The sequence below is a fragment of the Podarcis gaigeae genome, assembly GCF_964106915.1.
Source record: "Podarcis gaigeae genome assembly, chromosome: 1".
NCBI lineage: Eukaryota > Metazoa > Chordata > Lepidosauria > Squamata > Lacertidae > Podarcis > Podarcis gaigeae.
The window spans coordinates 13423758-13448054 of record NC_139678.1 but is presented as its reverse complement, the minus strand read 5'-3'; the positions used below and the strand labels follow the sequence as shown (position 1 = coordinate 13448054).

The 24297-nt window shown below is 46.1% G+C and overlaps 1 protein-coding gene across 4 annotated transcripts in view; it reads right to left on the bottom strand.

Annotated features, from left to right (window-relative positions):
- Positions 1–3245: 3245 nt before the first annotated feature.
- LOC310844360 (uncharacterized protein) overlaps positions 3246–24297 on the bottom strand; it is a 72813-nt gene continuing 51761 nt past the window's right edge. For 2 of the 4 annotated variants that reach the window (XR_014564051.1, XM_083738526.1), the window contains 2 exons: positions 4691–4846; positions 3246–3417 (listed from right to left, as the gene is read on the bottom strand). Coding sequence is in view for 1 of the 4 variants with exons in the window: in XM_083738526.1 (XP_083594652.1) it covers positions 3265–3417; positions 4691–4846 (309 nt within the window). In the remaining 3 variants the exon portion in view is untranslated. Of the gene's footprint in view, positions 3418–4690; positions 4851–20613; positions 20904–24297 lie in introns of those variants that run through there. The other 2 variants (XR_014564050.1, XR_014564052.1) reach the window with 2 other exon arrangements.

Below are 24297 nucleotides of genomic sequence, written 5' to 3'. Positions count from 1 at the left end.
AAACTGTACTTAAGATTGTAAAAATGAAAAACTGACAATCTAAAATTGACAGATTTGGCCATCCTTTCCCTGAGATTGCTAGGAAGAAGGAAACTGTGGGCATCCAGATATTGCTGGACTACATCTCTGGTTATCCTTGGCTATCAGCCTTGATGGGGCTGGTGACAGCTGGTGATGGGACTCCAACACCTGGAGAGCCACAAGTTCCACACCCCTGGATAGATGTTCCACCTTGGAATGATGACACCTCCCATAATCACCCAATAACCCTTCAATTTTTCAGGTGATAGGAGTACAAACAAAGTCAGCTTGGCATCACAACGATGCTATTTATTGAAAACCATCCTAGTCAAAGGACAAATCTGCAACCTGGAGTGGAGGCCAGCAGAAAGCAGTTAAAAGTATGTTGCCCAAAAGCAGCTTTTGCTGTAAACATATAGAAGCAAGTTGCTAAATTTTGCCATGGCTCAAATCCTAGATGAGTGTAAGCAATTAAGCCCATAGCATCTAGAATTGATGCTTTTGAATTATGGTGCTGGAGGAGACTCTTGAGAGTCCCATGGACTGCAAGAAGATCAAACCTATCCATTCTGAAGGAAATCATCCCTGAGTGCTCACTGGAAGGACAGATCGTGAAGCTGAGGCTCCAATACTTTGGCCACCTCATGAGAAGAGAAGACTCCCTGGAAAAGACCCTGATGTTGGGAAAGATGGAGGGCACAAGGAGAAGGGGACGACAGAGGACGAGATGGTTGGACAGTGTTGTCGAAGCTACTAACGTGAGTTTGACCAAACTGCAGGAGGCAGTGGAAGACAGGAGTGCTTGGCGTGCTCTGGTCCATGGGGTTACGAAGAGTCGGACATGACTAAACAACTAAACAACAACATCTATACCTTCTGGAGCAGTATAGCGTTATTGAGTAAATGCAACAACCCATCATTAGTGTTCATCAATTTTTTGAATCAGCTTGCAGCAGTCAGTCTGCTAGGGCAATAATGGGAGGAGTGTATACATTTATCTGTAACTGGCTATGACGTAACATGGTGTTTTTTCTGATTTAAAATCCCACCAAAACTAGGGGGAGGGGGTTGTTTTGAGTGACCCGGTATCAAATGCAGCCTATGTGATCATCGAAAATGCCAACACAGGCCAGCTCCTATTATTGCAAATAAAATAGGGCATGGGGCTATCGAATGCAGATCAATATACAGCGAAGCTTTCTGTTTATGAAGGTCTGTCCCTCTCTTGCTGTATACAAGCTATCTTCATACCCCAGCTGAGATCAGCAGAGATTAAAATGGCTGTCAGATACCAAATTGACCTGCAATTAAGTCTCCATGGATGCTGAAAAGGCTGATGTCCTCAGAGAGCCATCAGTGATGGATGGGGAAAGTGGTTGTCCCTGTACTAGGAGCCTAGCCAAATACAAATAGGAGGTGAGAGTTCAATGTGATACAAGGCACATGACTGCACAAATAAGAGTGGAAAGAATGGAAAGCTGTTACTACAGTGTTTAGATGGAGGTGCCCCAGGGAGCCATTGGACATTTGACTGGTTGCCAGTGAAAATTCTGGGCATGCCAAAAGCTTTCAACGTTTGCAAAAATCTGGCTCAAGCTACGTATCCCCTGTTGAGACTGTCTGTGGAAAACCAACTGAGGTAGGAAGAGTCAATAATGTCAAGGCTCTTTTCAGCTGGCAATGGCAAAAGGATTCTGCATGGAATGCGTCATGAGATTCTTTGGCATATTTAATAGTTCTCTATGACATGCTTTAGTTGCTTTTCCAGTCTAGCATTGACCAGCTCAAAGCACTAAATAAATTTTAGTGTTGTTGTTGAATAGGCCGTCCCTATTTTCATCTGTTTATTTCCACCCCTCCCATCCATAGCTGTCAACTTTTCCCTTTTCTTGGGAGGAATCCTATTCGGAACAAGGGAATTTCCCTTTAAAAAGGGGGGAAATTGACAGCTATGCTCCCATCTGACTGGTTTGCCTCAGCCATGTTGGGTGACTTACAACATATATAAAAACATAATTAAAAATTTAACACCCCCACCTTAAAAATGCTGTATTTATAACTGACAATGTATCTCCCTTTAAAGTGGTTGCCATCTAGTTTGGAAGGATCAGGCACAATGGTTGGACGCTCTGCCTTTCGAGGGGGCATGGGGATTGGCATTGGGTGGGGTGGGAGCTGGCATAGTTGGATATGTTTTTTCTGCTCCCCCCCCCCTTTCCCCTTGCCTCACTCCCCCTTGCCCCCCACCTCTATGGAATGCCCACACCTCTTTCCTCCTTGCCTGATTAGGTGGTTTTGGTTACATGCCCCTTGCCTGCCCCGACTCCTGAGCCCATCAACGGGGTCTCGTCACAGTGTTTTAATTGGCTGAGTCCAAAAAGACCAAAGTTATCTGTAGAGAACTGTTAACCTCTTTGTATAGTAAACCTTAAAAAAAATCCCTATACAGGGCTGCCTTCAGGTGTCTTCTAAAGGTTGTATAGTTACTTATTTCCTTGCCTCAGGGGTCACGCAACTCAGTACCCTCCAACATTTCGGCGATGAGAATAGGGACATCCTAAGGAAAAGTGGGACATTCCAGGATCAATTCTGAAACAGCAATGCCTTCTGTAAATCTAGGACTGTCCCTGGAAAATAGGGGCACTTGGAGGGTCTGGTGAGGTAGGTTAGCTTAAGCAGCAATGACTGGCCCAAAGTCATCCAATGAACTTCATATCCGAGTCGGGATTTGAATCCTGGTCTCCCTGGTCATAGTCGGACACTCTAGCCACCACACAACACTGGCTCTATGGTCAATCATAATTGACCAAAGACTATGCCAGCTTGTCCTCATGGGAAGTGGAATCCAACAGTATTGGCCAGGCAACAGATTCCTCATCCCCATGACATACAGTGCCTTGAATTCTGCATTAAGCTACAGTCTTTCCAGCAGACTATTTGCCCATCTAGTCCCGTATTGTCTCTTCTGTCTAGTAGCAGTGTTCAAGTGTCTCAGAACGAGGTCTTCTGCATCACCTGTGACCTAAGCCTGGGAGATGCCAGGGACATGCTTTGTTATCACTCAGTGACAGTCTCTCCTTGAATCTTGCACAAATGGGAAGGGGTTCCTCGGCAAAGCAATCATCGTGGAGAGGCTCCCTGAAGATTAAAAAGAAACAATTGCAAACCGCTGCTGTGGCAAAGCCCACAAAGGCGACGCAAAAGGGGAATAGCAAACCAAGATCTCATTTCACAGAAGCGAATTTACTTGAGTTCTCGACATGGCCTCCGATGATCAATTCTTTTCAAAACTTTCCTCTTCCCATCAGAGAAGGAAGCGAGAGCCATCACATTCATCACAAAGAAATGATCAGCCGCAATATCCTGCATCTGAGCTGAAACGCAGCCTCCCAGCTCCTTACATTAATAAAACAACACCACGTTTTGGAAAAGGATTAGTTATTTGTTGAATGAAAGGATATTTCTGTCAATAAATCATTCTGGCTTCTGTGGGGGCATTTCAAAGGCCATTTTAAATTAAGGGAAGGGTGGCTGGCCTGCTCCATCCACTGCTGAACAAACAAGGTTTTTGTCTGTAAACACTAACTCAGATTCTCCCCACAACCAGCACCACCCTGATCTTAACTAACACAACATGCCATAAATATTGCAGGTGGAATTTTCCATGTTCCATGAGCAGGACTTTGTCAATGTGATTTTCCACTCCCAAATGGAAAACATAATAATAATAAAATGAACCTACTACACAAAGGAGGGTCCTGAGTTTATGCCATGGGTAGGCAAATTAAGGCCCAGGGGCTGGATCCGGCCCAACCACCTTCTCAATCCAGCCCATGGACGGTCCGGGAATCAGTGTGTTTTTACACGAGTAGAATGTGTGCTTTTATTTTAAAATGCATCTCTGGGTTATTTACGGGGCATAGGAATTTGTTCATTTATTTTTTCCCCAAAATATAGTCCAGCCCCCCACAAGGTCTAAGGGACGATGGACCGGCCCCCTGCTGAAAAGGTTTGCTGACCCCTAAATTAAGGAGTTACAAACTATGGCAACATCAGAGCCCATGGTAATTTTTTCTAGCCTTGTTCAGATTCTTTTATCTTTCTTCAACGTTCCTATAACTTTCTTACCTTAGCAAGTCAGTATCTACATTATAAACCCTAAATCTGCATCCAAAGATTATGCAACATGTGTACATCTCCCTCTGTACTGACTACTACACTGATTGACAGCAGGTCTCCAGGGTTTCAGGCACTGGTCTATCCCAGACCTACTTGGAGATGCCCAGGATTTAACGTGGAACCTTTTGCATGCAAAGTAGACACAGTACCACTGAACTATGACCCTTTACCAAACTACAAAAGGTAGCATACTTTTATATTTCCAGTATTTTCCTCTATCTTCCATAAAGCACATAAAGTAGCTTTGATTCTTGAAGGCGTCCGGGCAGGGGAATTAGAAAGATTGATTCTATTCTTGTCTCAGACATTTTCTTTGTGAACCTGTACATATTACTTAACCTCCTGATTTAACACTGCTGCATCAAGTCTCTCTCTCTCCCCCATCCTTTTTCTAGGATTGCTGTGAAATTCACGGTTCAAAAATGGCAACTGACTATTATTTGTAGTTTTTGTCCTGCTTTCAAATTATCCAAGAGGAAATGATAGTTACTTTCAGGAGGCTGGTTTCGAAAACATTGTTCAGGTAACAGAATGTGTACACATCTGTCTTTGTTACACATTCAAATATTGATCTTTTGCAGCTCTTGTCAATCAGCCTGCTGTGTTGCTTTCTTATCCTGGAGTTAGAGGAACCGAGGGCTGTTCCCTTCCTCAGCACAATGGAGAACAAAGGAGGCATAGGATAAAGAAAAGGTGAATGATACTTAGTAAGACTGCAAGCAAATACAGATTCAAGCCCATTGTAGGAGCAGAACATACATCTTAGCAGAAACAGTTTGCTGGGTGGGATAAGAGCCACTACACTAACTTCATGCCAGGTGAGTCACAGTTGCTTGCTGGAAGGCCAAGCTGGAAGAGAGGTCAGCATGGTGCAAGCACACCAGCAGGAGCATCAGATTGGTTCTGCCAGGGTGTTTGCACCATGCACCACCTCACCTTGCTAACTTGTGGTGCTTCATGTATGCATTCTTGGGGAGAACCTTGAAAGGAGGACCCTGGAGATATGCTCTTTGATAGATAACTCTAAATAAATGATACTGGGGAAAATACCAGCTATGGCAATAGTGGCCAAACTTGGCCCTCCAGCTGTTTTTGGACTACAACTCCCATCATCCCTAGCTAACAGGACCAGTGGTCAGGGATGATGGGAATTGTAGTCCCAAAACAGCTGGAGGGCCAAGTTTGGCCACCACTAAGCTATGGGAAAGGCTTAATGAGAAGCCTTTAAGATAAGCTAATGTGGTAAACTGAGTATATCGAAACCCCTGCTGAGTGCCTGAGGGCCCCTTTCCTGCCTCTCCCCACCTGACCTAGGGCGGGGACTGACAGGCCTTATAAGGACTGTTGCTGTGGCTACTGCCCAGCAAGGATGGAGTATTTGGGGGGGAAGTCTTGTTGGGAGTTTTTGCTGTTGTTACTAATATTAACTGATATTACCTTTTTGTATCTTTCTTTTTATGTGGAGATTGTTCAGTTTGGTAATGTAGTTTTAAATGTGTTTTATTTATTTTTATGCCTGCTTTGCTACGTTTGTAACTATGTAAATCTTTTCATATTGTAAGCGGCCTTGAGCGTTGTTTTAACTGTGGAAAGGCGGCATACAAATAAGGTGGTGATGATGTTGATCATGAGATGAGATAGATGTTGAAAGAGTGGGGATGGTTCTGCTAGAGTATAGTCATTTGTAAACAGCTGATAGCAAGAAATAGTAAATATGCTTAGGATGAAGGAGACTGTTTGCTGATGAACAACACAGCAAAAACAAATCGAAACCTTAGTCATACATTTGGTCCCATAAGATAGTGTGAAGATGTGACATATTGGAAAAACACGAGGGGTGTAAGTTCCCAACAAGCCACATCATTGGCTAACCAAGTGAGAATCACCCAAGGTGAGGACAACTCTATAAATTGACCAGTGTTAGCCTTTTGGGAATTAATTGTTTATAGTCAGCCACAACCGACCGCTTGAAAGTGGATCACTCAAAAACCCGTGTGCTCCAACATCAAGAGAAGCTGATCCAATTAGTGGCATCTCTCCTGGGGACAACCTCTCCCGCTCTAGGCCCTGTCCAACTGGTGAAGTCGCCTTCAAGGACCCATCCTCAGTTTCTTCTTTTAAAAAAAATATATCAAGAAATCAAGAAATTAAAACATCTATCGCTGAGGTGGTGATACATTTCCAAACCAAGGGTCGGATTCCTTTGTGGGCAATTTTCCAGGGCAGCATGCCAGTGGTGGGCAAGGCCAGAGACAGAAGCGATTGGGGCAAAGGCTTGGACTCTAACCTCTCTAAAGTAGGATGTGTTTCTGCTGCAGAAAAATCAAAGGTCTACATACACTCACCCCCCCCCCCACCTCTTCACCCTCAATCAAAAGGTCTCAACATAGGGAGGCAGTCGCAGCTGCTGCAAACTAGGTCTGGTACGGCAATAGGTGGAGCCAGCAGTAGGTGGAGTCAGAGCCAATGAGAGCTAGAGCCAAATAATTCTTGTTCTGTCACCATCCTCCTTCCTGCTCAGTTCTACAAAGGCAAGACCAAGACTAAGGAGGAGGAAACTGACAGTCAGGGCCACCCCTTGGGCTGGCTGTAAGTAAGGCAAACAGGCAGGTGGAGGCCGGCTGAGGGCTAAATGGAACAGCCTCCATGGGATTCCAGTCAGGCCAATAGCACTCAAGAAGCAGGCAGAGCAGGACTGCTGATGAGTGTGGCCTTGAGAGAGAAGGTGTGGCCTCTGGAGAATCTCAAGGCCCAAATAGATGGGCTGATGGGGGCTGCCTGAGGTCCATTACCCCTGATCTATCAAAAACATATCCTTCTCTGTGCTTGCCCCTGTAATATGGGACCCACCTTCTCAATTTTAGGTTCCTATGTATAAAGTTTGTCAGTTCTTAAAAGCACTTGGAGGGGTGATTAATAGAGCTTCATTGTCCGATGGCTTTTTTTGGTGTGATTGCTGGTACAATTTAAAGCTTGCACTTTAAAACAGAGCTTTAATGTAAAGGATTGTTTTTTCAGTCATGCAGTCAGCTGCCTTGAGCATGCAGGAACAGCAGGACAGAAGAGTTTTCCTTATGATCCTTAGATTTTCTACAGACTGAGCTGAACTCTTCCTATCAAATACCCAAAGCGTGAATTATTATTATTATTATTATTTGCACAGCTGGTTGTAGCATTTGCTCACCGTAGCCAAAGGCACAGATGACTGACAAGAAGAATTCCTCTGTAAAGTCACTCAAAGAAGGAGGCAGTAATGGGTATCTCTCCCTATTTGTTTACAGCAAGATAAGACAGTTCTTCAGCTACCAAATAAAGTCCATGACTGCCCACAATAATCTTCATGGTAAGTCCCAGAAAAACAATAAACAGCACCCAGTGCATTTTGTTGCTTCAGGCTTTTCTCTGTTGATTATAGTGAAATACTGAAGGCTCAAACTATAGGAATTATTTTTTTAATAAAAAAAAAATCCATAACAACATTTGCATATATGACTCCCCCCCCCAAGCATTCATATTTTTGAAGAATTGTTTATCTATTTGTTTGTTTGCTATAATGCTGCACTTCCTTTTTGCCAAAGCACACAAGATGGTTTGCAACTTAAAGTAATGGCTAATGGACATGGGAAAGGGGACAGAGAGATGAAAGGAAAGGCATCAAATTCCCATTGCAGTCCTATACCTGCCTACATTGAAGGAAGTCCCATTGGGTGGCCAAATGTTGTTGGACTGCAACTCCCATCATCCTTGATCACTGGCTATACAGGCAGAGGCTGATGGGAGTGTTTGAGGAATGGCTATAACTCACTGGAAGAGCAACTGCTCTGCATGCTGAAGACCCCTGGTTCAATTTCAGTAGTGGGGTAGGAGAGCTGGGGGGAAAAATTCACAACTGGCAACCTATGCTCCCCTTTGGTTTCACATACTACATGGGTAAAGGGACCCCTGACCATTAGGTCCAGTCATGACCGACTCTGGGGTTGCAGCGCTCATCTCGCTTTATTGGCTGAGGGAGCCGGCGTACAACTTCCGGGTCATGTGGCCAGCATGACTAAGCCGCTTCTGGCGAACCAGAGCAGCGCATGGAAACGCTGTTTACCTTCCCGCCAGAGCGGTACCTATTTATCTACTTGCACTGGCATGCTTTCGAACTGCTAGGTTGGCAGGAGCAGGGACCGAACAACGGGAGCTCACCCCGTCGCAGGGAATCAAACCACCGACCTTCTGATGGGCAAGTCGTAGTTCTGTGGTTTAACCCACAGCACCACCCGCGTCCCTTTAAGTACATGGGTAGGCAAGTCTAATAAGCCTGGGAAACAAAGCCTGGGCGCTCTAGCAACTTTGCCAAAATTTATTTAGCATTAACTCTGGAAGTGTATACAGTGGTACCTCTGGTTCTGAACAGGATCCGTTCCGGAGGCCTATTCGCAACATGAAAAGAGCACAACCTGCAGTGGAGCATCTGTGCACACATGGGTTGCGATTTGCTGCTTCTGCGCATGCGCGTGACGTCATTTTGCAATTCTGCACATGCACGGGCGGCGAACCTGGAAGTAATCCTTTCCGGTACTTCCGGGTCGCCGTGGTACGTAACCTGAAAGAACGTAACATGAAGCAAACGTAACATGAGGTATGACTGTACTTGATTCTGACCAAACTAAGCCTCCTAGAGCAAAATATCTGTGGAGGTTTAGTTTGGTCAGAATTGATGTCAAGATGTCCAGTCCCTGAGGGCTTGATAACACAATGATCGTAGTTAATTAAAAAGGATGATTTCTTGTCAAAACAAACAGATAACTCCAGACGGCTTTAACACAGCCTCTGCCATCATCAATCAAGATGACCCTTCTGAAGACTGCTTCCTGCAAGACCAGAAGCAACTGAACTTTCGCTTCATACGTCTTTTGCTTTGCTTCCTATCTTGCAGCCCTCCCATTCGTGAAGACTTTGGACTGAGTGGCTCCCACTCCCTCCTCTTCCCCATTCTCTGAGAGGCTGTCTCTTAACTCTTTCCCTGCTGTTTCTGCTTCTGGCAAGCTTTGACTGCGTTCTAGCTTGCTCTCCACCATTCGCTTAGTCATGCTGGCCACATGACCCAGAAGCTGTATGCCGGCTCCCTTGGCCAGTAAAGCAAGATGAGCGCCGCAACCCCAGAGTCGTCCGCAACTGGACCTAATGGTCAGGGGTCACTTTACTCATGTACTATCTGAAACCCAAGGGGTGCATTGATTGCCAGATGTGAAATATATTGGCATGATCTTCAGCTCTCCTGCTCCCACTACAGGCATACCCCGGGTTGAGAGACAACTGTGTTTAAAATCCTGGGGAGTCACTGCCAGTCCATGTAGACATTGCTGATGGGTCAGCTTAGTATAAAGCAGCTTCCAATCTTATCACATGTACATAACAACATCAGAAGAGCCCTGCTGAATCGGACCAATGGCCTGTCTAGTCAGTCCAACCAGATGCCTATGGGAAACCTGAGTCCCACAGCCGCCTTCTCTCCTGCAGTGCCCAGCAACTCATTTTCAGAGGTATGGCTATGGAAGCAGAGCCTAGCCATCATGTCTAGGAGTCACTCATAGCTTTATTCTCCGTGAATTTGTCTAATCATCTGGTAAAGCAATCCAAGTCGGGGGATGCTTGGGAGAACCGTCAGGTTTGCAGAAATACTATCCCTCCCCTTATTTTTGTAAACCTCTCTCTGATGAGGAGTAAACATGTTCAGTGATCGCACTGAGTGTCAGCTGAACAACCAACAACTGAGAGTGAAATGGAAGGGAGAATTGCCTGGCTGCCTGGCTGGCTAGAACTCTGGGCAGGAGCACTGCCATTAGAGGATATTCTGCAATTCTTTGTCACAGTTCATAATCTCCACAAACCAGAAAATTCAGCCATATCTGTGAGCTTTTCTTTTCCTGGCTAGGGCTTTTAAAACTTAACAAACATCCAGGAGTTACTGCTTTACCCGTCGTGGAAATTCACTGGCAGCAAAAATTTGGCTGGCAGATTTCATTATTTCATTTTGTAAATTCTGGCTTTTATCTGATCAGTTCCTCTATGCCACTAGGGCCCAGATACTGCAGTCCACATGCCAGACAGGTTCTGTGATTTGCCCTTGGCCTCAGAAAGAACAACATCCTTGCAAATGATTCCCCCCCCCCCCCATGAATGAAGCAGAAGATAAGATTTCTATGGATGGAAACTGAGCCACGCGCTCTGCACAAACTATTTGGCTTCTGAAAATAATGGAACTGGCCCAAATGGGCAGGCTTCCCTACTTTCAACCACTTCCAAGAGCAACACTTTCACCTCGCAAGTGGACTGAAGGATGCAGTTGCAGCAGCGATTTAATGTTAATTTAGGGCTGCCCCAGCTGCTAGGAAACCATCTGTTTATTTCTAACATCGGCATACCACTTTTCCATTAAAAAACATCCAAAGAGGCATGCACAAATGAAAATGGCAACAATAAAAGCTTCCGTCATAAGAACATAAGAAGAGCCTCCTGGATCAGGCCAAAGCAAAGCTGTCAACTTTTCCCTTTTCTTGCGAGGAATCCTATTCGGAATAAGGGAATTTCCCTTTAAAAAAGGGAAACGTTGACAGCTATGGGCCAAAGGCCTTTCCAGTCTAATCAATTCCTCCATATAAATATGTATTTATGTATTGCCTTTCTATTTTAAAACAACAACTCCAGAAAAACCAGCAAAAAGATTATATTGAAAAATATGTGTATTAGAATGGAGAAATAAATGAATTTTCATTTACAGATAGGTAGCCGTGTTGGTCTGCCATAGTCAAAACAAAAAATTCCTTCCAGTAGCACCTTAAAGACCAACTAAGTTAGTTCTAGGTATCAGCTTTCGTGTGCATGCACACTTCTTCAGATACGGAACATGAATTTTCATGTTCATCTTTCCCTCCTCCTCATACTCATTCCTCTTCTCCTACAATTCTCTTTTGCCACTGACTTCCTCACTGTGGTGCATCTTCTGCTAAGGTCTAAATCCTATACAAATCTGGAGTGGGGGCCCTAAGATGGTTGCATGGTGCCTTATACGTCTCCTTCCAGAAACTCCTGCAGCCCAGCTGGTGCCAAATGTTTTGCTCTGCTTTCCTTTGGTGCTTGCTAATGCAGCGGTTTCACTTCAACCCCAGAGGTGTAGTCCATTGTCTCTCCAGGCAGATGGGTGCCAACAACTGCCTTTGACAGTAGGGGAAGAACTTAGCCATCATGGCTTGTGGCTTTCTCAGCAGTCAGCCCGAGAACTATATGGAACAATCTCCCTCAATATCTTTGGCTATGCTGCTAGCGAATGTGCGAAGCTCATTAGCTGAGAAAGGCCTTTGAGAAAGCCTGAAAGATATGGCTGGATTGGAAGTTCTGCTGGTGGTGGATTGGCGCTCAATCACCTGTCATGAGTCATGTCACCCTTTGGGTGTTTATTTACCAAGATTACATAAAACAATATAAAATATGCATTCCAAATAATCCGATAGAATCAGCCTTCAGAAGCAAGTAGATGTAGAAATGACCAAAATATAGATAAAATCAGCATAGATAAAATTACGTGTCTGTTTAGCCTTGACCAGACGCAGGTGGCGCTGTGGGTTAAAGCCTCAGCGCCTAGGACTTGCCGATCGAAAGGTCGGCGGTTCGAATCCCTGCGGCGGGGTGCGCTCCCGCTGCTCGGTCCCAGCGCCTGCCAACCTAGCAGTTCGAAAGCACCTCCGGGTGCAAATAGATAAATAGGGACCGCTTACCAGCGGGAAGGTAAACGGCGTTTCCGTGTGCGGCTCTGGCTCGCCAGAGCAGCGATGTCACGCTGGCCACGTGACCCGGAAGTGTCTCCGGACAGCGCTGGCCCCTGGCCTCTTGAGTGAGATGGGCGCACAACCCCAGAGTCTGTCAAGACTGGCCCGTACGGGCAGGGGTACCTTTACCTTTACCTTAGCCTTGACCTATACAATTTATTTATTAGGTACTGGAAATAATACAGTAAAGGAACCCAGCTAACATCGATAGACAGGGATTTCCAGAGATTAGATACCACCTTTCTGACATGGGTGGTGCTGTGGGTTAAACCACAGAGCCTAGGACTTGCCGATCAGAAGGTCGGCAGTTTGAATCCCCATGACGGGGTGAGCTCCCATTGCTCGGTCCCTGCTCCTGCCAACCTAGCAGTTCGAAAGCACATCAAAGTGCAAGTAGATAAATAGGTACCGCTCTGGCGGGAAGGTAAACGGCATTTCCGTGTGCTGCTCTGGTTCACCAGAAGCGGCTTAGTCATGCTGGCCACATGACCCGGAAGCTGTACGCCGGCTCCCTCGGCCAAGAAAGCGAGATGAGCGCAGCAACCCCAGAGTCGGCCACGACTAGACCTAATGGTCAGGGGTCCCTTTACCTTTACCTCTGAATGATTAATTCCTTGCAAGCGGTACATAGATGGCTTTTATTTTTCTTCTGATTCTGTTATTTGAATGTGAACTCCTTTCAGCTCACTTGGGACATCAGCATTGGCCAGTGTACAGAGAACCACAAGAAGTGCTCTTCTTGAACAACTGTGCTTTCTTTTCTCCCCCCCCCCCAACTGTTCTTGTGGGTCAAAAGAACCTTATAGAATGGAATAAGACATAGGAATGGAGGGAGGAATCGCTGGCAGAAATCAGCCAGTGCAAATGGACTCTCTGGATCCCATCCCTTTTTAACAAATGCAATCACATCATTTGCAAAAATGCAGCACCACCTATAGGTTTGTTAATGCTCCTCTTCTGCCACGGTACTGAAATCCATTCTTAAGAAGGGACTGCATGACACATCAATAGGAGCAATGTTTCTTGATCAATTGGTGCAAAAGAACTATGATGATTTGGAATGCATTTGCTGTATACTGGGGTACTTCCTCTGCAGTATTTAAATGTGTTTATTAGCTTTCCAGTTTTGCGATGTATACCCTTATGTACTCATGTACAGTATGAAAATATCTGAACAAAAAATATGTATAAAAAAAATCAAGGAATTTAGCATCTCACAAGCTCGGTCAGTTTGCATCCCTCATTACTGCAATATTTTGGTTCCAGCAAATGTCTTTGTTGACTATAGTAGCATTAGTATATGCAGAGGAGGCTTGTCTGGATGAATTCAGTAATTATGCTTTTAAAGACCTAACTAGTCAATTAGTAGCTGCCTTGGTGCATACACACATATGCTGACAATATTCATGCTCATCTGTTACTGTCGTTGCCTATTCTCTGTCCATTCGCTTTGCCTGTTTCCTTCACCTACCCAGAGAAGTCCTATTCCCTCGCAGGGAGTGCCTGGCAGCTGCACTGCTCCAAAGCCAACGTCTGGAATTGGCCTGGGAGAACCTGCCTCTTGCCTGGCACTGCTCTCTTCCAGGTAGGAGACTTCCCTACGCTGCCCATTTTGATGGGCCGATGCTGAACACCATCTTGGCAGCTGGGTGGCAGCTGGATTGTGAATCTGGCATGGGAGCAGTTTGCTGATGGATTACATGGCCTTTCACAGTGACATTTCTATTTGACCCACCCTGAATTTATCAACCTTTACTAATAATTAGTATGTGTACCTATGCGTGTGTGTGCACATGTGTGTGAAATAGTATCAGGAGACATGCACGGTGACTGCCAGATTTGTCTGCTTGACAAGAATGCTCTCCTACGATGCTAATGGGAAATAATTAGTCTGGAGGAGAAAACGGCTGTTCGGTGGTAACTTATGGGTCTCTGAAATGGTTGGATTTCCATGCTTTCTCTGTTTAAGCGCTAGTTCAAACGTGACAGCAGGACGCTGTTTATTATGCAACTGGAGAAGCGGTAGCTAAAGTGGTCCCACTAGGTGCACAAACACCATCTCCAACTCCTCGAAAGATTCCATCAATGGTGTCTCCGAAAAATCTTACACATCACTTGGGAAGACAGGCGAACTAATATCAGTGTACTGGATGAAGCAAAGATCACCAGTGTTGAAGCAATGATTCTTCAACATCAGCTTCGCTGGGCTGGTCATGTTGTGCGGATGCCTGATGATCATCTTCCAAAGCAACTACTCTATTCCAAACTTAAAAATGGAAAGCGTAATGCAGGTGGTCAACACAAGAGGTTTAAAGACTGTCTCAAGGCAAATCTAAAAAAAAGTAGAATAAACACCGACAACTGGGAAACACTGGCCTGTGAGCGCTCCAGTTGGAGAACAGTCTTGACCAAAGGTGTCATGGACTTTGAAGACACTCAAACTCAGGATGCAAGGGAGAAACGTGCTAAGAGGAAGGCACGCTTGGCAAATCCACACCGTGATCAACTCCCGCCCAGGAACCAATGTTCCCACTGTGAAAGGATTTGTGGGTCCAGAATTGGCCTCCATAGTCACTCATTGTTAAAACCATGTTTATGGAAGACAATCTTACTCGGCTACAAGGGATCGCCAAAGAAAGAGACTAGGTGCTGCAGACTACAGCCGGCATTGACCCTTGATCCTTGGTCATGCTGGCTGGGGCTGATGGGAGTTCTAGTTCACCTCTGGAGGGCACCCTATTGGCTATCCCTGATCTACAGGGACTGAAAAGCTTTGAACCTCGCCAACAAAGTTTTTGGCCAATTCTTAGAAGCGGGTCTGCTATGCCACACACCCTGTGCCATAAACCAACAAATTTAGTCAATTGACTGAAAGCTTTCAACGGCTGAAGAAACAACTGTCTGCGTACTGCAGATCTTCTGGCTTGAGGAAGTACTGGATAAGAAGCTTCAGGACCAAATCGTTTGTATTCCCTGTTCTGCAGTGTGTGTCACTCCAGCCTCCAGGAAAGATTTTTTAGCAAACACGAGGATTGGTAGTGGGAGTATACACATGGCACTGTTCATGTGATGATTTAAGTTAGGGATGTGGAATCTTTTTCAGCCTAGGGGCCTCATTCCCTACTACACAACTTTCCAAAGGCCACAGGTCAGTGTTGGGTGGAGCCAGAGGGGTGCAGCAGTGAATCCAGATTTTAACTCCGTACGATAGGCTCGTTTCAGCATTCAGTCACAGATCCCTCTGTATCCTCAATCCACACAAGCGAGAAGTATGGTCAGAGTTCAAGGACACATTCCAGCCAGCAACCCCCTTCCCCACCTCCCAAAAAAACACTGGGTGAGAAGGACCAGTGAGGGCTGTGACATGGAAAGACCAGGGCCATGTTCATAACATACATCTACAGCTGTACCTTGTTTTGCGGCCAGGATCCGTTCCGGAGCCCTGGTTCCTAGCCGAAACAAGCTGTGCTATCATAATGATTAAGGCCTTAAATGATAATTTTAGGTTATATGCTAGTGACTAAGTTTTAATTTATATATTTTTAAATTGTTGCTATATCTGTATTGTCCCTGTTATACCTAATTGCAAATTCAAATGTATCCCTATCATGTTTTATGACTTCCTTAATATTGTATGTGGGCTGGAACTGGTCTATGACTCAGGGCAAAGCGCAACGCCTGTGCACACGTGGAGCAGTTTGCGCTTCTGAGCATGTGCAAAGTGCGATTTAGCATTTCTGCGCATGTGCGAGTGGCAAACCCGGAAGTAACCCGTTCTGGTACTTCTGGGTTTGCCGCAGATGTTCACCAAAATGGATGCTAGACGAGGTGGGCGTTCGTGAAGGTATTACTGTAAAGTGCTACAATGCCCGCCCCTCATTTCCCTTACAACAAATTCCAGAGTTGCCCACAAAGAGGGAATGATTGCTAAACCGTTCTGGAAATTGTAGCTCTTTGAGAGGAACAGGGATCTTACAACAACTCTCAGCACCCTTAACCAGGGCAGCCAACTTGTGTCCCAGATTATGGGTGCCCAGTGTGCATGATGTCACGTCATAATGTGACATTATGACATCAACCACGCCGACCAGCCTCAGAACCTGACTTCCAGTGGTACCGAGGTCTCAGAAGGCCTTAGAAAGCATCTCTAATGGCTTCCAAGATGCTGTCTGAGGCCTTGTGAGACCTTGAAAGTTGCATGGGGGCCCTGCGGTATTGGGTGCTAACCACCCACAACAATTTTTTGTGTGTGCTCAGGCACTCAGAGCCACCTATACTTGGCTCCCCTGCCCTTAACAAACTGCAGTTCCCAGAATTTCTCTGGGGAAGTTATGAATATTTAAAGTGGTATCACAAAAATTTCATTGTATGGTGTCAATGTGACCCAGGTCTGGCTTGGGGAGAGCTCCATGGGACAGATAGAGTGTCCTGGGGCCCCACGTTTAAATTCTGACTAAAGAAGGTTTACCGTGAATGCTCCGTCTTTACGTTGAACAAATACCCTGACCACTGAATATAAGCATGATGCTTTGTTCTCTTTGATATTTGATATTTAAGTTATTGTTGTATCATTCCATTTTATATATACCTTGACGACCTTCATTTCTTTGCCTAGTTGTGAAGATCAAACCCCTTCATCCTGCAGCGAGGAGGCCGAAAGCCTCCCTTTTCAATTATCATTTTATTATATACCTTTAAATTTATAAGAAGTCCCTCTAAATTTTGAATTTAGGCCCTGTGGCCCGTAAACAGGGCATTTCTTCTCAATTAGCAGTGGAGGTGAAAGGGCCTTATCAAAGTTTATTTGTTCATATCAAAGCTTCTCTTTTTTTGATCTCCTGAAAGGGATTGGGGAACGCACCATTAAGAAATCCCCTCCTATGTTCTTCCCCCAAAGGACAGAAAGCAACCTGCTAGGGCCCATTAGCATTTCAATATATTTCTCACCTCAGGAAATGAATTGGCTTCCCAGGCTAATTTAGCAAAAGGAAAAAGGAAAAATCTTGCACATGAATATCTACATCATGTTTAAAGGCCCACCACATCAATGGGACTACTGTATTCCACTTAGTCTGCTGAGGATTGAGCAATCATAGCAGTGCATTAGAAAGGTCAAATATATAACCATTTCAGCACTTGACAAGGGGTTTGAGGTGTGCTTCATGGCCCACTCTGACTCTTTATAGTGGGCTTAGGTTTGCAAACTATCAACCCGGAGGTCCTATGTGTCCCCTTAAGCCAGGGGTCTGCAACCTTTAAGACAAAAAGAGCCACTTGGACCCGTTTCCGAAGAAAAAACAACAACTGGGAGCCGCAAAACCATTGCGACATTTAAAACAAATATAACACTGCATACATTGTTTCTTAGCCCAATGTTATCCTCGTCATTATAAAAATAACTTTTTTGACACTTTTTAATTATTTTTTGTTTGACCCCTCAGAATTACTCCTCCTCATAGAAATAAACGTTATATTAACAAGTTACCTTTTTTTGAGTGTGTGTTCTTCACTCCCCTTCAAAACAGTAGCTGCAAATTGCAAAGCAATAGCAGCAAATCAGCCAGCAACAAAGACATGCTATATACCGTATTTTTCGCTCCATAGGACGCACTTTTCCCCTCCAAAAATGAAGGGGAAATCTGTGTGCGTCCTATGGTGCGAATGCAGGCTTTCGCTGAAGCCTGGAGAGCGAGAGGCATCGGTGCGCACCGACCCCTCTCGCTCTCCAGGCTTCAGGAAGCTATCCGCAAGCCTTGCAAGCCCGGCGGGAGTTCCCACAGGCTCACAAGGCTTGCGGGCAGCAGCCTGCAGCCCCAGCGAGTGTCCGCAAGCCTTGCGCGCCTGGCGGGAGCTCCCGCCAGGCGCGCGAGGCTTGGGGCGGCAGCCTGTTGCCCGAAGCACAGGGAGCCCTCCGGAGGGCTCCCCGTGCTTCAGGCGAGTGTCTGCAAGCCTTGCGCGCCCGGCAGGAGCTCCCGTCGGGCGCGCAAGGCTTGGGGCGGCAGCCTGTTGCCCGAAGCACAGGGAGCCCTCCGGAGGGCTCCCCGTGCTTCGGGCGAGTGTCTGCAAGCCTTGCGCGCCCGGCAGGAGCTCCCGTCGGGCGCGCAAGGCTTGGGGCGGCAGCCTGTTGCCCGAAGCACAGGGAGCCCTCCGGAGGGCTCCCCGTGCTTCGGGCGAGTGTCTGCAAGCCTTGCGCGCCCGGCAGGAGCTCCCGTCGGGCGCGCGAGGCTTGGGGCGGCAGCCTGTTGCCCGAAGCACAGGGAGCCCTCCGGAGGGCTCCCCGTGCTTCGGGCGAGTGTCTGCATGCCTTGCGCGCCCGGCAGGAGCTCCCGTCGGGCGCGCGAGGCTTGGGGCGGCAGCCTGTTGCCCGAAGCACAGGGAGCCCTCCGGAGGGCTCCCCGTGCTTCGGGCGAGTGTCTGCAAGCCTTGCGCACCCTGCAGGAGCTCCCGCCGGGAGCTGCTGCTGCTGGGAGCCCCCACAACCCCCGAAAGAGGACTCGCTCCAGAGATCCTGGCGGCTCCCAACCCGGGGTCGCTTCACCGCGCGGGGCAACAATGAGTGAAAGGAGGCGCACTAAAAACAATGGCTCACGGGGAAGGCGGGCGCGTGCCGCTCGGCCCTTGGGGAGCCTTCCTGCTGCCGCTGCCCTGCGCCCAACTCGCGAGGAGAGTGGCGCTGCCTTCTGCTCTCCGCCGCCGCCTCACAGATGACAGCGACTGCACGGGAACAAAGGAAAATGCGCCTCCTCCCCTCGCCTCCACCCCGGAGCCGCGGCAAAGGCGTTAAAGAGCCGCATGCGGCTCCGGAGCCGCAGGTTGCCGACCCCTGCCTTAAGCCATCACCACAACAGCTCTACCTCCACTGTCAGAGGCAGTAGGCCTTTGAATACCACTTGGAGGGAATCACAACAGGGGAGAACAGCGGGTGGCGCTGTGGTCTAAACCACTGAGCCTCTTGGGCTTGCCGATCAGAAGGTCGGTGGTTCAAATCCCGCAACGGGGTGAGCTCCCGTTGCTCTGTCCCAGCTTCTGCTAACCTAGCAGCTCAAAAGCACACCAGTGCAAGCAGATAAATAGGTACTGCTGTGATGGGAAGGTAAATGGCGTTTCCGTGTGCTCTGGCACTCATCACGGTGTTCCGTTACACCAGAAGCAGTTTAGTCTTGCTGGCCTAATAATAATAAATCATCATCATCGTTATTATTATTATTAATAATACTATTATTATTATTATTATTATTATTATTATTATTACAGTGGTACCTTGGATTACATATGCTTCAGGTTACAGACTCCACTAACCCAGAAATAGTACCTCGAGTTAAGAACTTTGCTTCAGGATGAGAACAGAAATCATGCTCTGGCGGCGCAGTAGCAGCAGGAGGCCCCATTAGCTGGTGGTGCTTCAGGTTAAGAACAGTTTCAGGTTAAGAATGGACCTCCAGAACGAATTAGGTTCTTAACCCAAGGTGCCACTGTATTATTTATTTATACTCCACCCATCTGGCTGGGTTTCCCCAGCCACTCTAGGCGGCTCCCAACAGAATTAAATGTCTTCTAAACCGGAAAGTTGTCTGTGGACAAATGCCAGCTCCCTTGGCCTGAAGCGAGGTGAGCAGCGCAATCCCATAGTCGCCTCTGACTGGACTTAACCGTACAAAGGTCCTTACCTTTTACCTGCTTGTGGGCTTCCTGCAGGCTTCTGGTTGGCCAGTAAGCGAACCAAATGCTGGACTAGTTGTTTTCAATGTGACCATACCCTGGAAGTGTCCTGGAAAAACTGGGACACCCCATTTTTTATTGTGAGAGAATGGCAGCATTTCCTCCCTGAAGAAAGTGCTTTTGGGGGGCACAATCTTGTGCAGTAAACCAAAACATGTGTTTTGGAGCATCGTGCCTGATAAAAACCAATCCTTTTTTTGGGGGGGGGGGTGGCACAAAGTTACAGCAACCCAAATGACTGCTGTGCTTTTGTGATAAAAAACAGGAAGATGGCGTCCCGGACTTTGGCATCAAAGTGTTGGCGGGTATGTATGACTCAACAGGCAACATGGCCTACAACATCAGGGGCACTTCAGGAAGTAGTGTGTCATAGGGGCAGCATTTCTTTGTTGTGCGCCATTATTATTCAATGGGTTCACTCATAGGTAGCACAGTGGCCAACTATGCCTCACTTAAGAAAAGAAGAAATGCACCAGTCCAAAAGAGGACTTTTATAAATTTTGCATCTGCTAATATATATGTATAAGCATAATTTTAGAAATAATTATTGCAATTGGAATTGCAATGCAGCAATCTCACCATAATGAGGGAGATGGCGACTGGGCTACTGGGTTGTCTGCTGAGTTTGTTGTCCTGTTGATCACTGTTGACATACGGTTTCAGGGACCCAGGTTTACTTTATGGTTTATTTTATCTTCAGGTAGAAAGCAGTTCCCTGACATCCTTTCAAACTGATGGATGCCCTCTGCAAAGCAGGACCCTATTCTAAGAAGCCAGGGCTGAAATTTCAGTGATCCCCCACCCCCGAGAATGTTCTTTTTTGTGAGTCTTTGGGGAGCATACCATCCCATCCCTGTGAATATGCAGCAAAATAGCACCCAGCACCAGGAGTTTCTCTGCCCAGGAAGAAGGGTGGAGAATTCCAGGTGCAAATGTTGATCCTTCAGCAAAGGTGATGAATGCATTGTCTGCATGACTGTTTAGAAAGAAACGTGCTTGTCGCCCAGCAATCGATAAGAATTCATTTGAATTTCAAAGCGGTGACGGCAATCAGAAAGGATTCATTAGGGAGTTTGTAGGCAATGTCATAAGCTCTTCCGCAGTCATTCCGCCATCATTCAGGATTCATTAAGTGCTATTTCATGTTGGAAATAATGAGCTGTGGAAGCACTGTTAGCAGAGAATAATGGAAGGAAAGCAGGTTTACATATTGTAAATACTTTTCAGCTAGAGGTCTTGACTGCCTCACCGCAAGAGAAGATGCAAAAGGCTACTCTTCTCCTTCTCCCCCACCCATAACCCGATCTTTGCTAGTTGAGTACACCTCAATTAAGTAGTGCATTAGAGTCGTGCAAACTCAAAATTGGAATTTTTAAAGTTCTCTCTGACTTAGTGGCTTCAAAATGTCAATGGTTTAATTATCATATTGTTTCCAAGTGAGTACCGTTTGTTCAGGAATCCGGCTGCTTAATAAGAGTTTTACTGTAATTGGATCTGTGTAAAACTCCTCCTTGTTTATAACGGTGGAAATTTTCCACATCAGCAACAAAAACAACCTTTCTCTCTTTTTCGTCCTGCCTGCCACTGAGCTGCAGCTCTTCTGTTGACAAAGAGCCTGGCTGCTGAGTTAGGCCAAGGACCCATCTAACCGAGCATCCTTTTCTCACAGTGGCCGATCAGAAGCCTATGGGATGCTGAGAAGTAGGACCTGAGCTCAACAACACTCTACCCACGTGATTCTTAGCAGCTGGAATTAGGAAGCAACAGAACTCAGTCATTTTATAAAATATTAGTAGAAATAGAGAATCAAGAAGATCAATTAAAAGAGGTGCGGGGAAAGGAGACAACAGGGCATATAGATAGTCAAAGCTGGGGGGAAATACGGGAGCGTCGTACACTGAAAATGTCTGTAAGAAGAAAAGAAAATTATTATATATATTTTAAAAATATTTTTAAAATTTATTTAACATAATTGTTACAAACTATAAGCAAAATATTGCAAATACATACATATATATTTCAAATAAGCACACACAGACACACATATATATAGGAACAAAAGAGAAGAAAAGAAAAAAAGAAGAAAAAATTAAGAGAAAAGAAGAAAAGTTGGAAGAATTTCTTCCAAGTTTATTCTACAAATATCTCAATATGAAAATAATAATAAAATTTCATTGATTGACTTCCATCACTTACAGAAAATTATTATACCGTATTTTTCGCTCTATAACACGCACCTGACCATAACACGCACATTGTTTTTAGAGGAGGAAAACAAGGGAAAAAACATTCTGAATGAAACAGTGGATGTATAATTTTTGTGCTTCATGCTGTGGCCACAGACATGTGATCTGATGGTGAATTTGGGCTGACCCAATGCAAAAATCCTGAGAATCCCTGTGCATCCATGGTTTGTAACCACGTTTTTGCACCATTGCAGCCCCAGGCAACAGTGGGTGCGTGATTTTGGGGGGGCAGGCTGTAGCCATGGACATGCTATGTGCTCTGATGGTGATTTGGGCTGACCCAATGCAAAGATCCTGAGGATCCATGTGGATCCATGGTTTGTAACCACGTTTTTGCACCATTGCAGCCCCAGGCAACAGTGGGTATGTGATTTTTTTTGGGGGGGGCAGGCTGTAGCCATGGACATGCTATGTGATCTGATGGTGAATTTGGGGTGACCCAATGCCAAAATCCTGAGAATTCCTGTGGATCCATGCTTTTTAACCACATTTTTGCACCATTGCAGCCCCAGGCAACAGTGGGTGCGTGATTTTGGGGGGGCAGGCTGTAGCCATGGACATGCTATGTGATCTGATGGTGAATTTGGGGTGACCCAATGCAAAGATCCTGAGAATCCCTGTGGATCCATGCTTTATAACCACATTTTTGCACCATTGCAGCCCCAGGCAACAGTGGGTGCGTGATTTTTGGGGGGCAGGCTGTAGCCATGGACATGCTATGTGATCTGATGGTGAATTTGGGGTGACCCAATGCAAAGATCCTGAGGATCCATGCTTTGTAACCACATTTTAAGTGGGGAGCGAAGGAAAAACAAAGAAGGGACATTAGAGGGGTGTGCAGAGAAGCAGCTGGCTAAGAATGCAGGAGAGGGATTTAACGGGAGGGAGGAGAGAAAGGCAAAAGTTTCCCCCCACCCAAGCCAGCCATCTCTCTCTCTCTCTCTCTCTCTCTCTCTCTCTCTCTCCCTCCCCCCTTCCTCCCTCCCCCCCTCTCTCTCCCTCCCCCCTCTCTCTCTCCCTCCCCCCTCTCTCTCTCCCTCCCCCCCTCTCTCTCCCTTCCCCCCTCTCTCTCCCTCTCCCCCAGCAGCACCGGAGCTTGCCTGGAGGGGAGGGGCTTTCCCTGCTCTTTGTTCCGTTTCAGCAAACACAGCAACGAAACAGAGGAGGGTGGGCAGTAAGACCCTGAGGCAGAATGCAGGAAAGCAGCCGCTTCCTCTTTTCAGGTTTCGCTTCTCCGTGCAGCGTGCAGCGCCGCGATTTGATTTTTGCATGCTTTTTCGGCTCCAGGGACCACACATTCGCTCTATAACACGCACAGACATTTCCCCTTCCTTTTTAGAAGAAAAAATCTGCGTGTTATAGAAGGAAAAATACGGTAAATCAGTTTGGAGATGGTATTTAACACTAGACAGATTAAATCAAATAAACAAGGAATATTTCGTGTTATGTTGGAGGGGATGCCAGGAAACCGGGAATTATGTTCACATGTGGTGGAGGTGTAAATATGTACAATATTTTGTGGCAAAGCGTGTTTAAGGAGATAACACAAATCACTGGGTTAAAACTGACTGAAAGTCCAGAGGTGGCATTATTATCAATTTGCGATGGGGTGGAAGGTTCGCAGGCTATGAAGGACTTGCTTGCAAATTTATTGACAGCTGCACAAATTATGATAGCTAGGAAGTGGAAGGGGCAGGCAGAATGTAAAATGGAAGAATTGTATAAAGAGGTGTGGGATATAGCTATTAACGATAAACTAACATGTTCCGTTATGGTAAGACGAGGAATATGCAGGAGAAATGATTTTGAGGGGATATGGAGGGTGTTGGTAGAATTTGTACTGTTGAAATGAAAAGGGGTTTTGCAAAAGGCGTTGAAATTTTGGGAGGTGGGATAGTTACAATGGAATGGTCTCGGTGGTGGGCTGCACATTTTTATTCATATTTATGTACGATTATTATTTTGTCAAAAACAAAAAACTCAGTCATCATGGCTAGTAGTCATCCATACATTTGCTTGCAGAACGTACCAGGTTTAGCCTCTGGCATCTCTTGGTAGCTATGGGAATATCTTTGAAGAATCACTGCTGAGCTACACTGACCAATGGTCCTATATGCTCAAGTCATATGTGCAAAATCCAGTGCAGAGATTTGCACAGTTGCCAGTTTGCTACTGGGCTAACTTCAAGGTGCTACTATTAGTATATAAAGCCTTTAACAACTTGGGGCCAGTTTATCTACGAGATTGTCTTACCCCATATGTGCCCATCCAACCACGTTCATCAGTAGAATTGGCACTATTACAGGTGCCCCATAGTA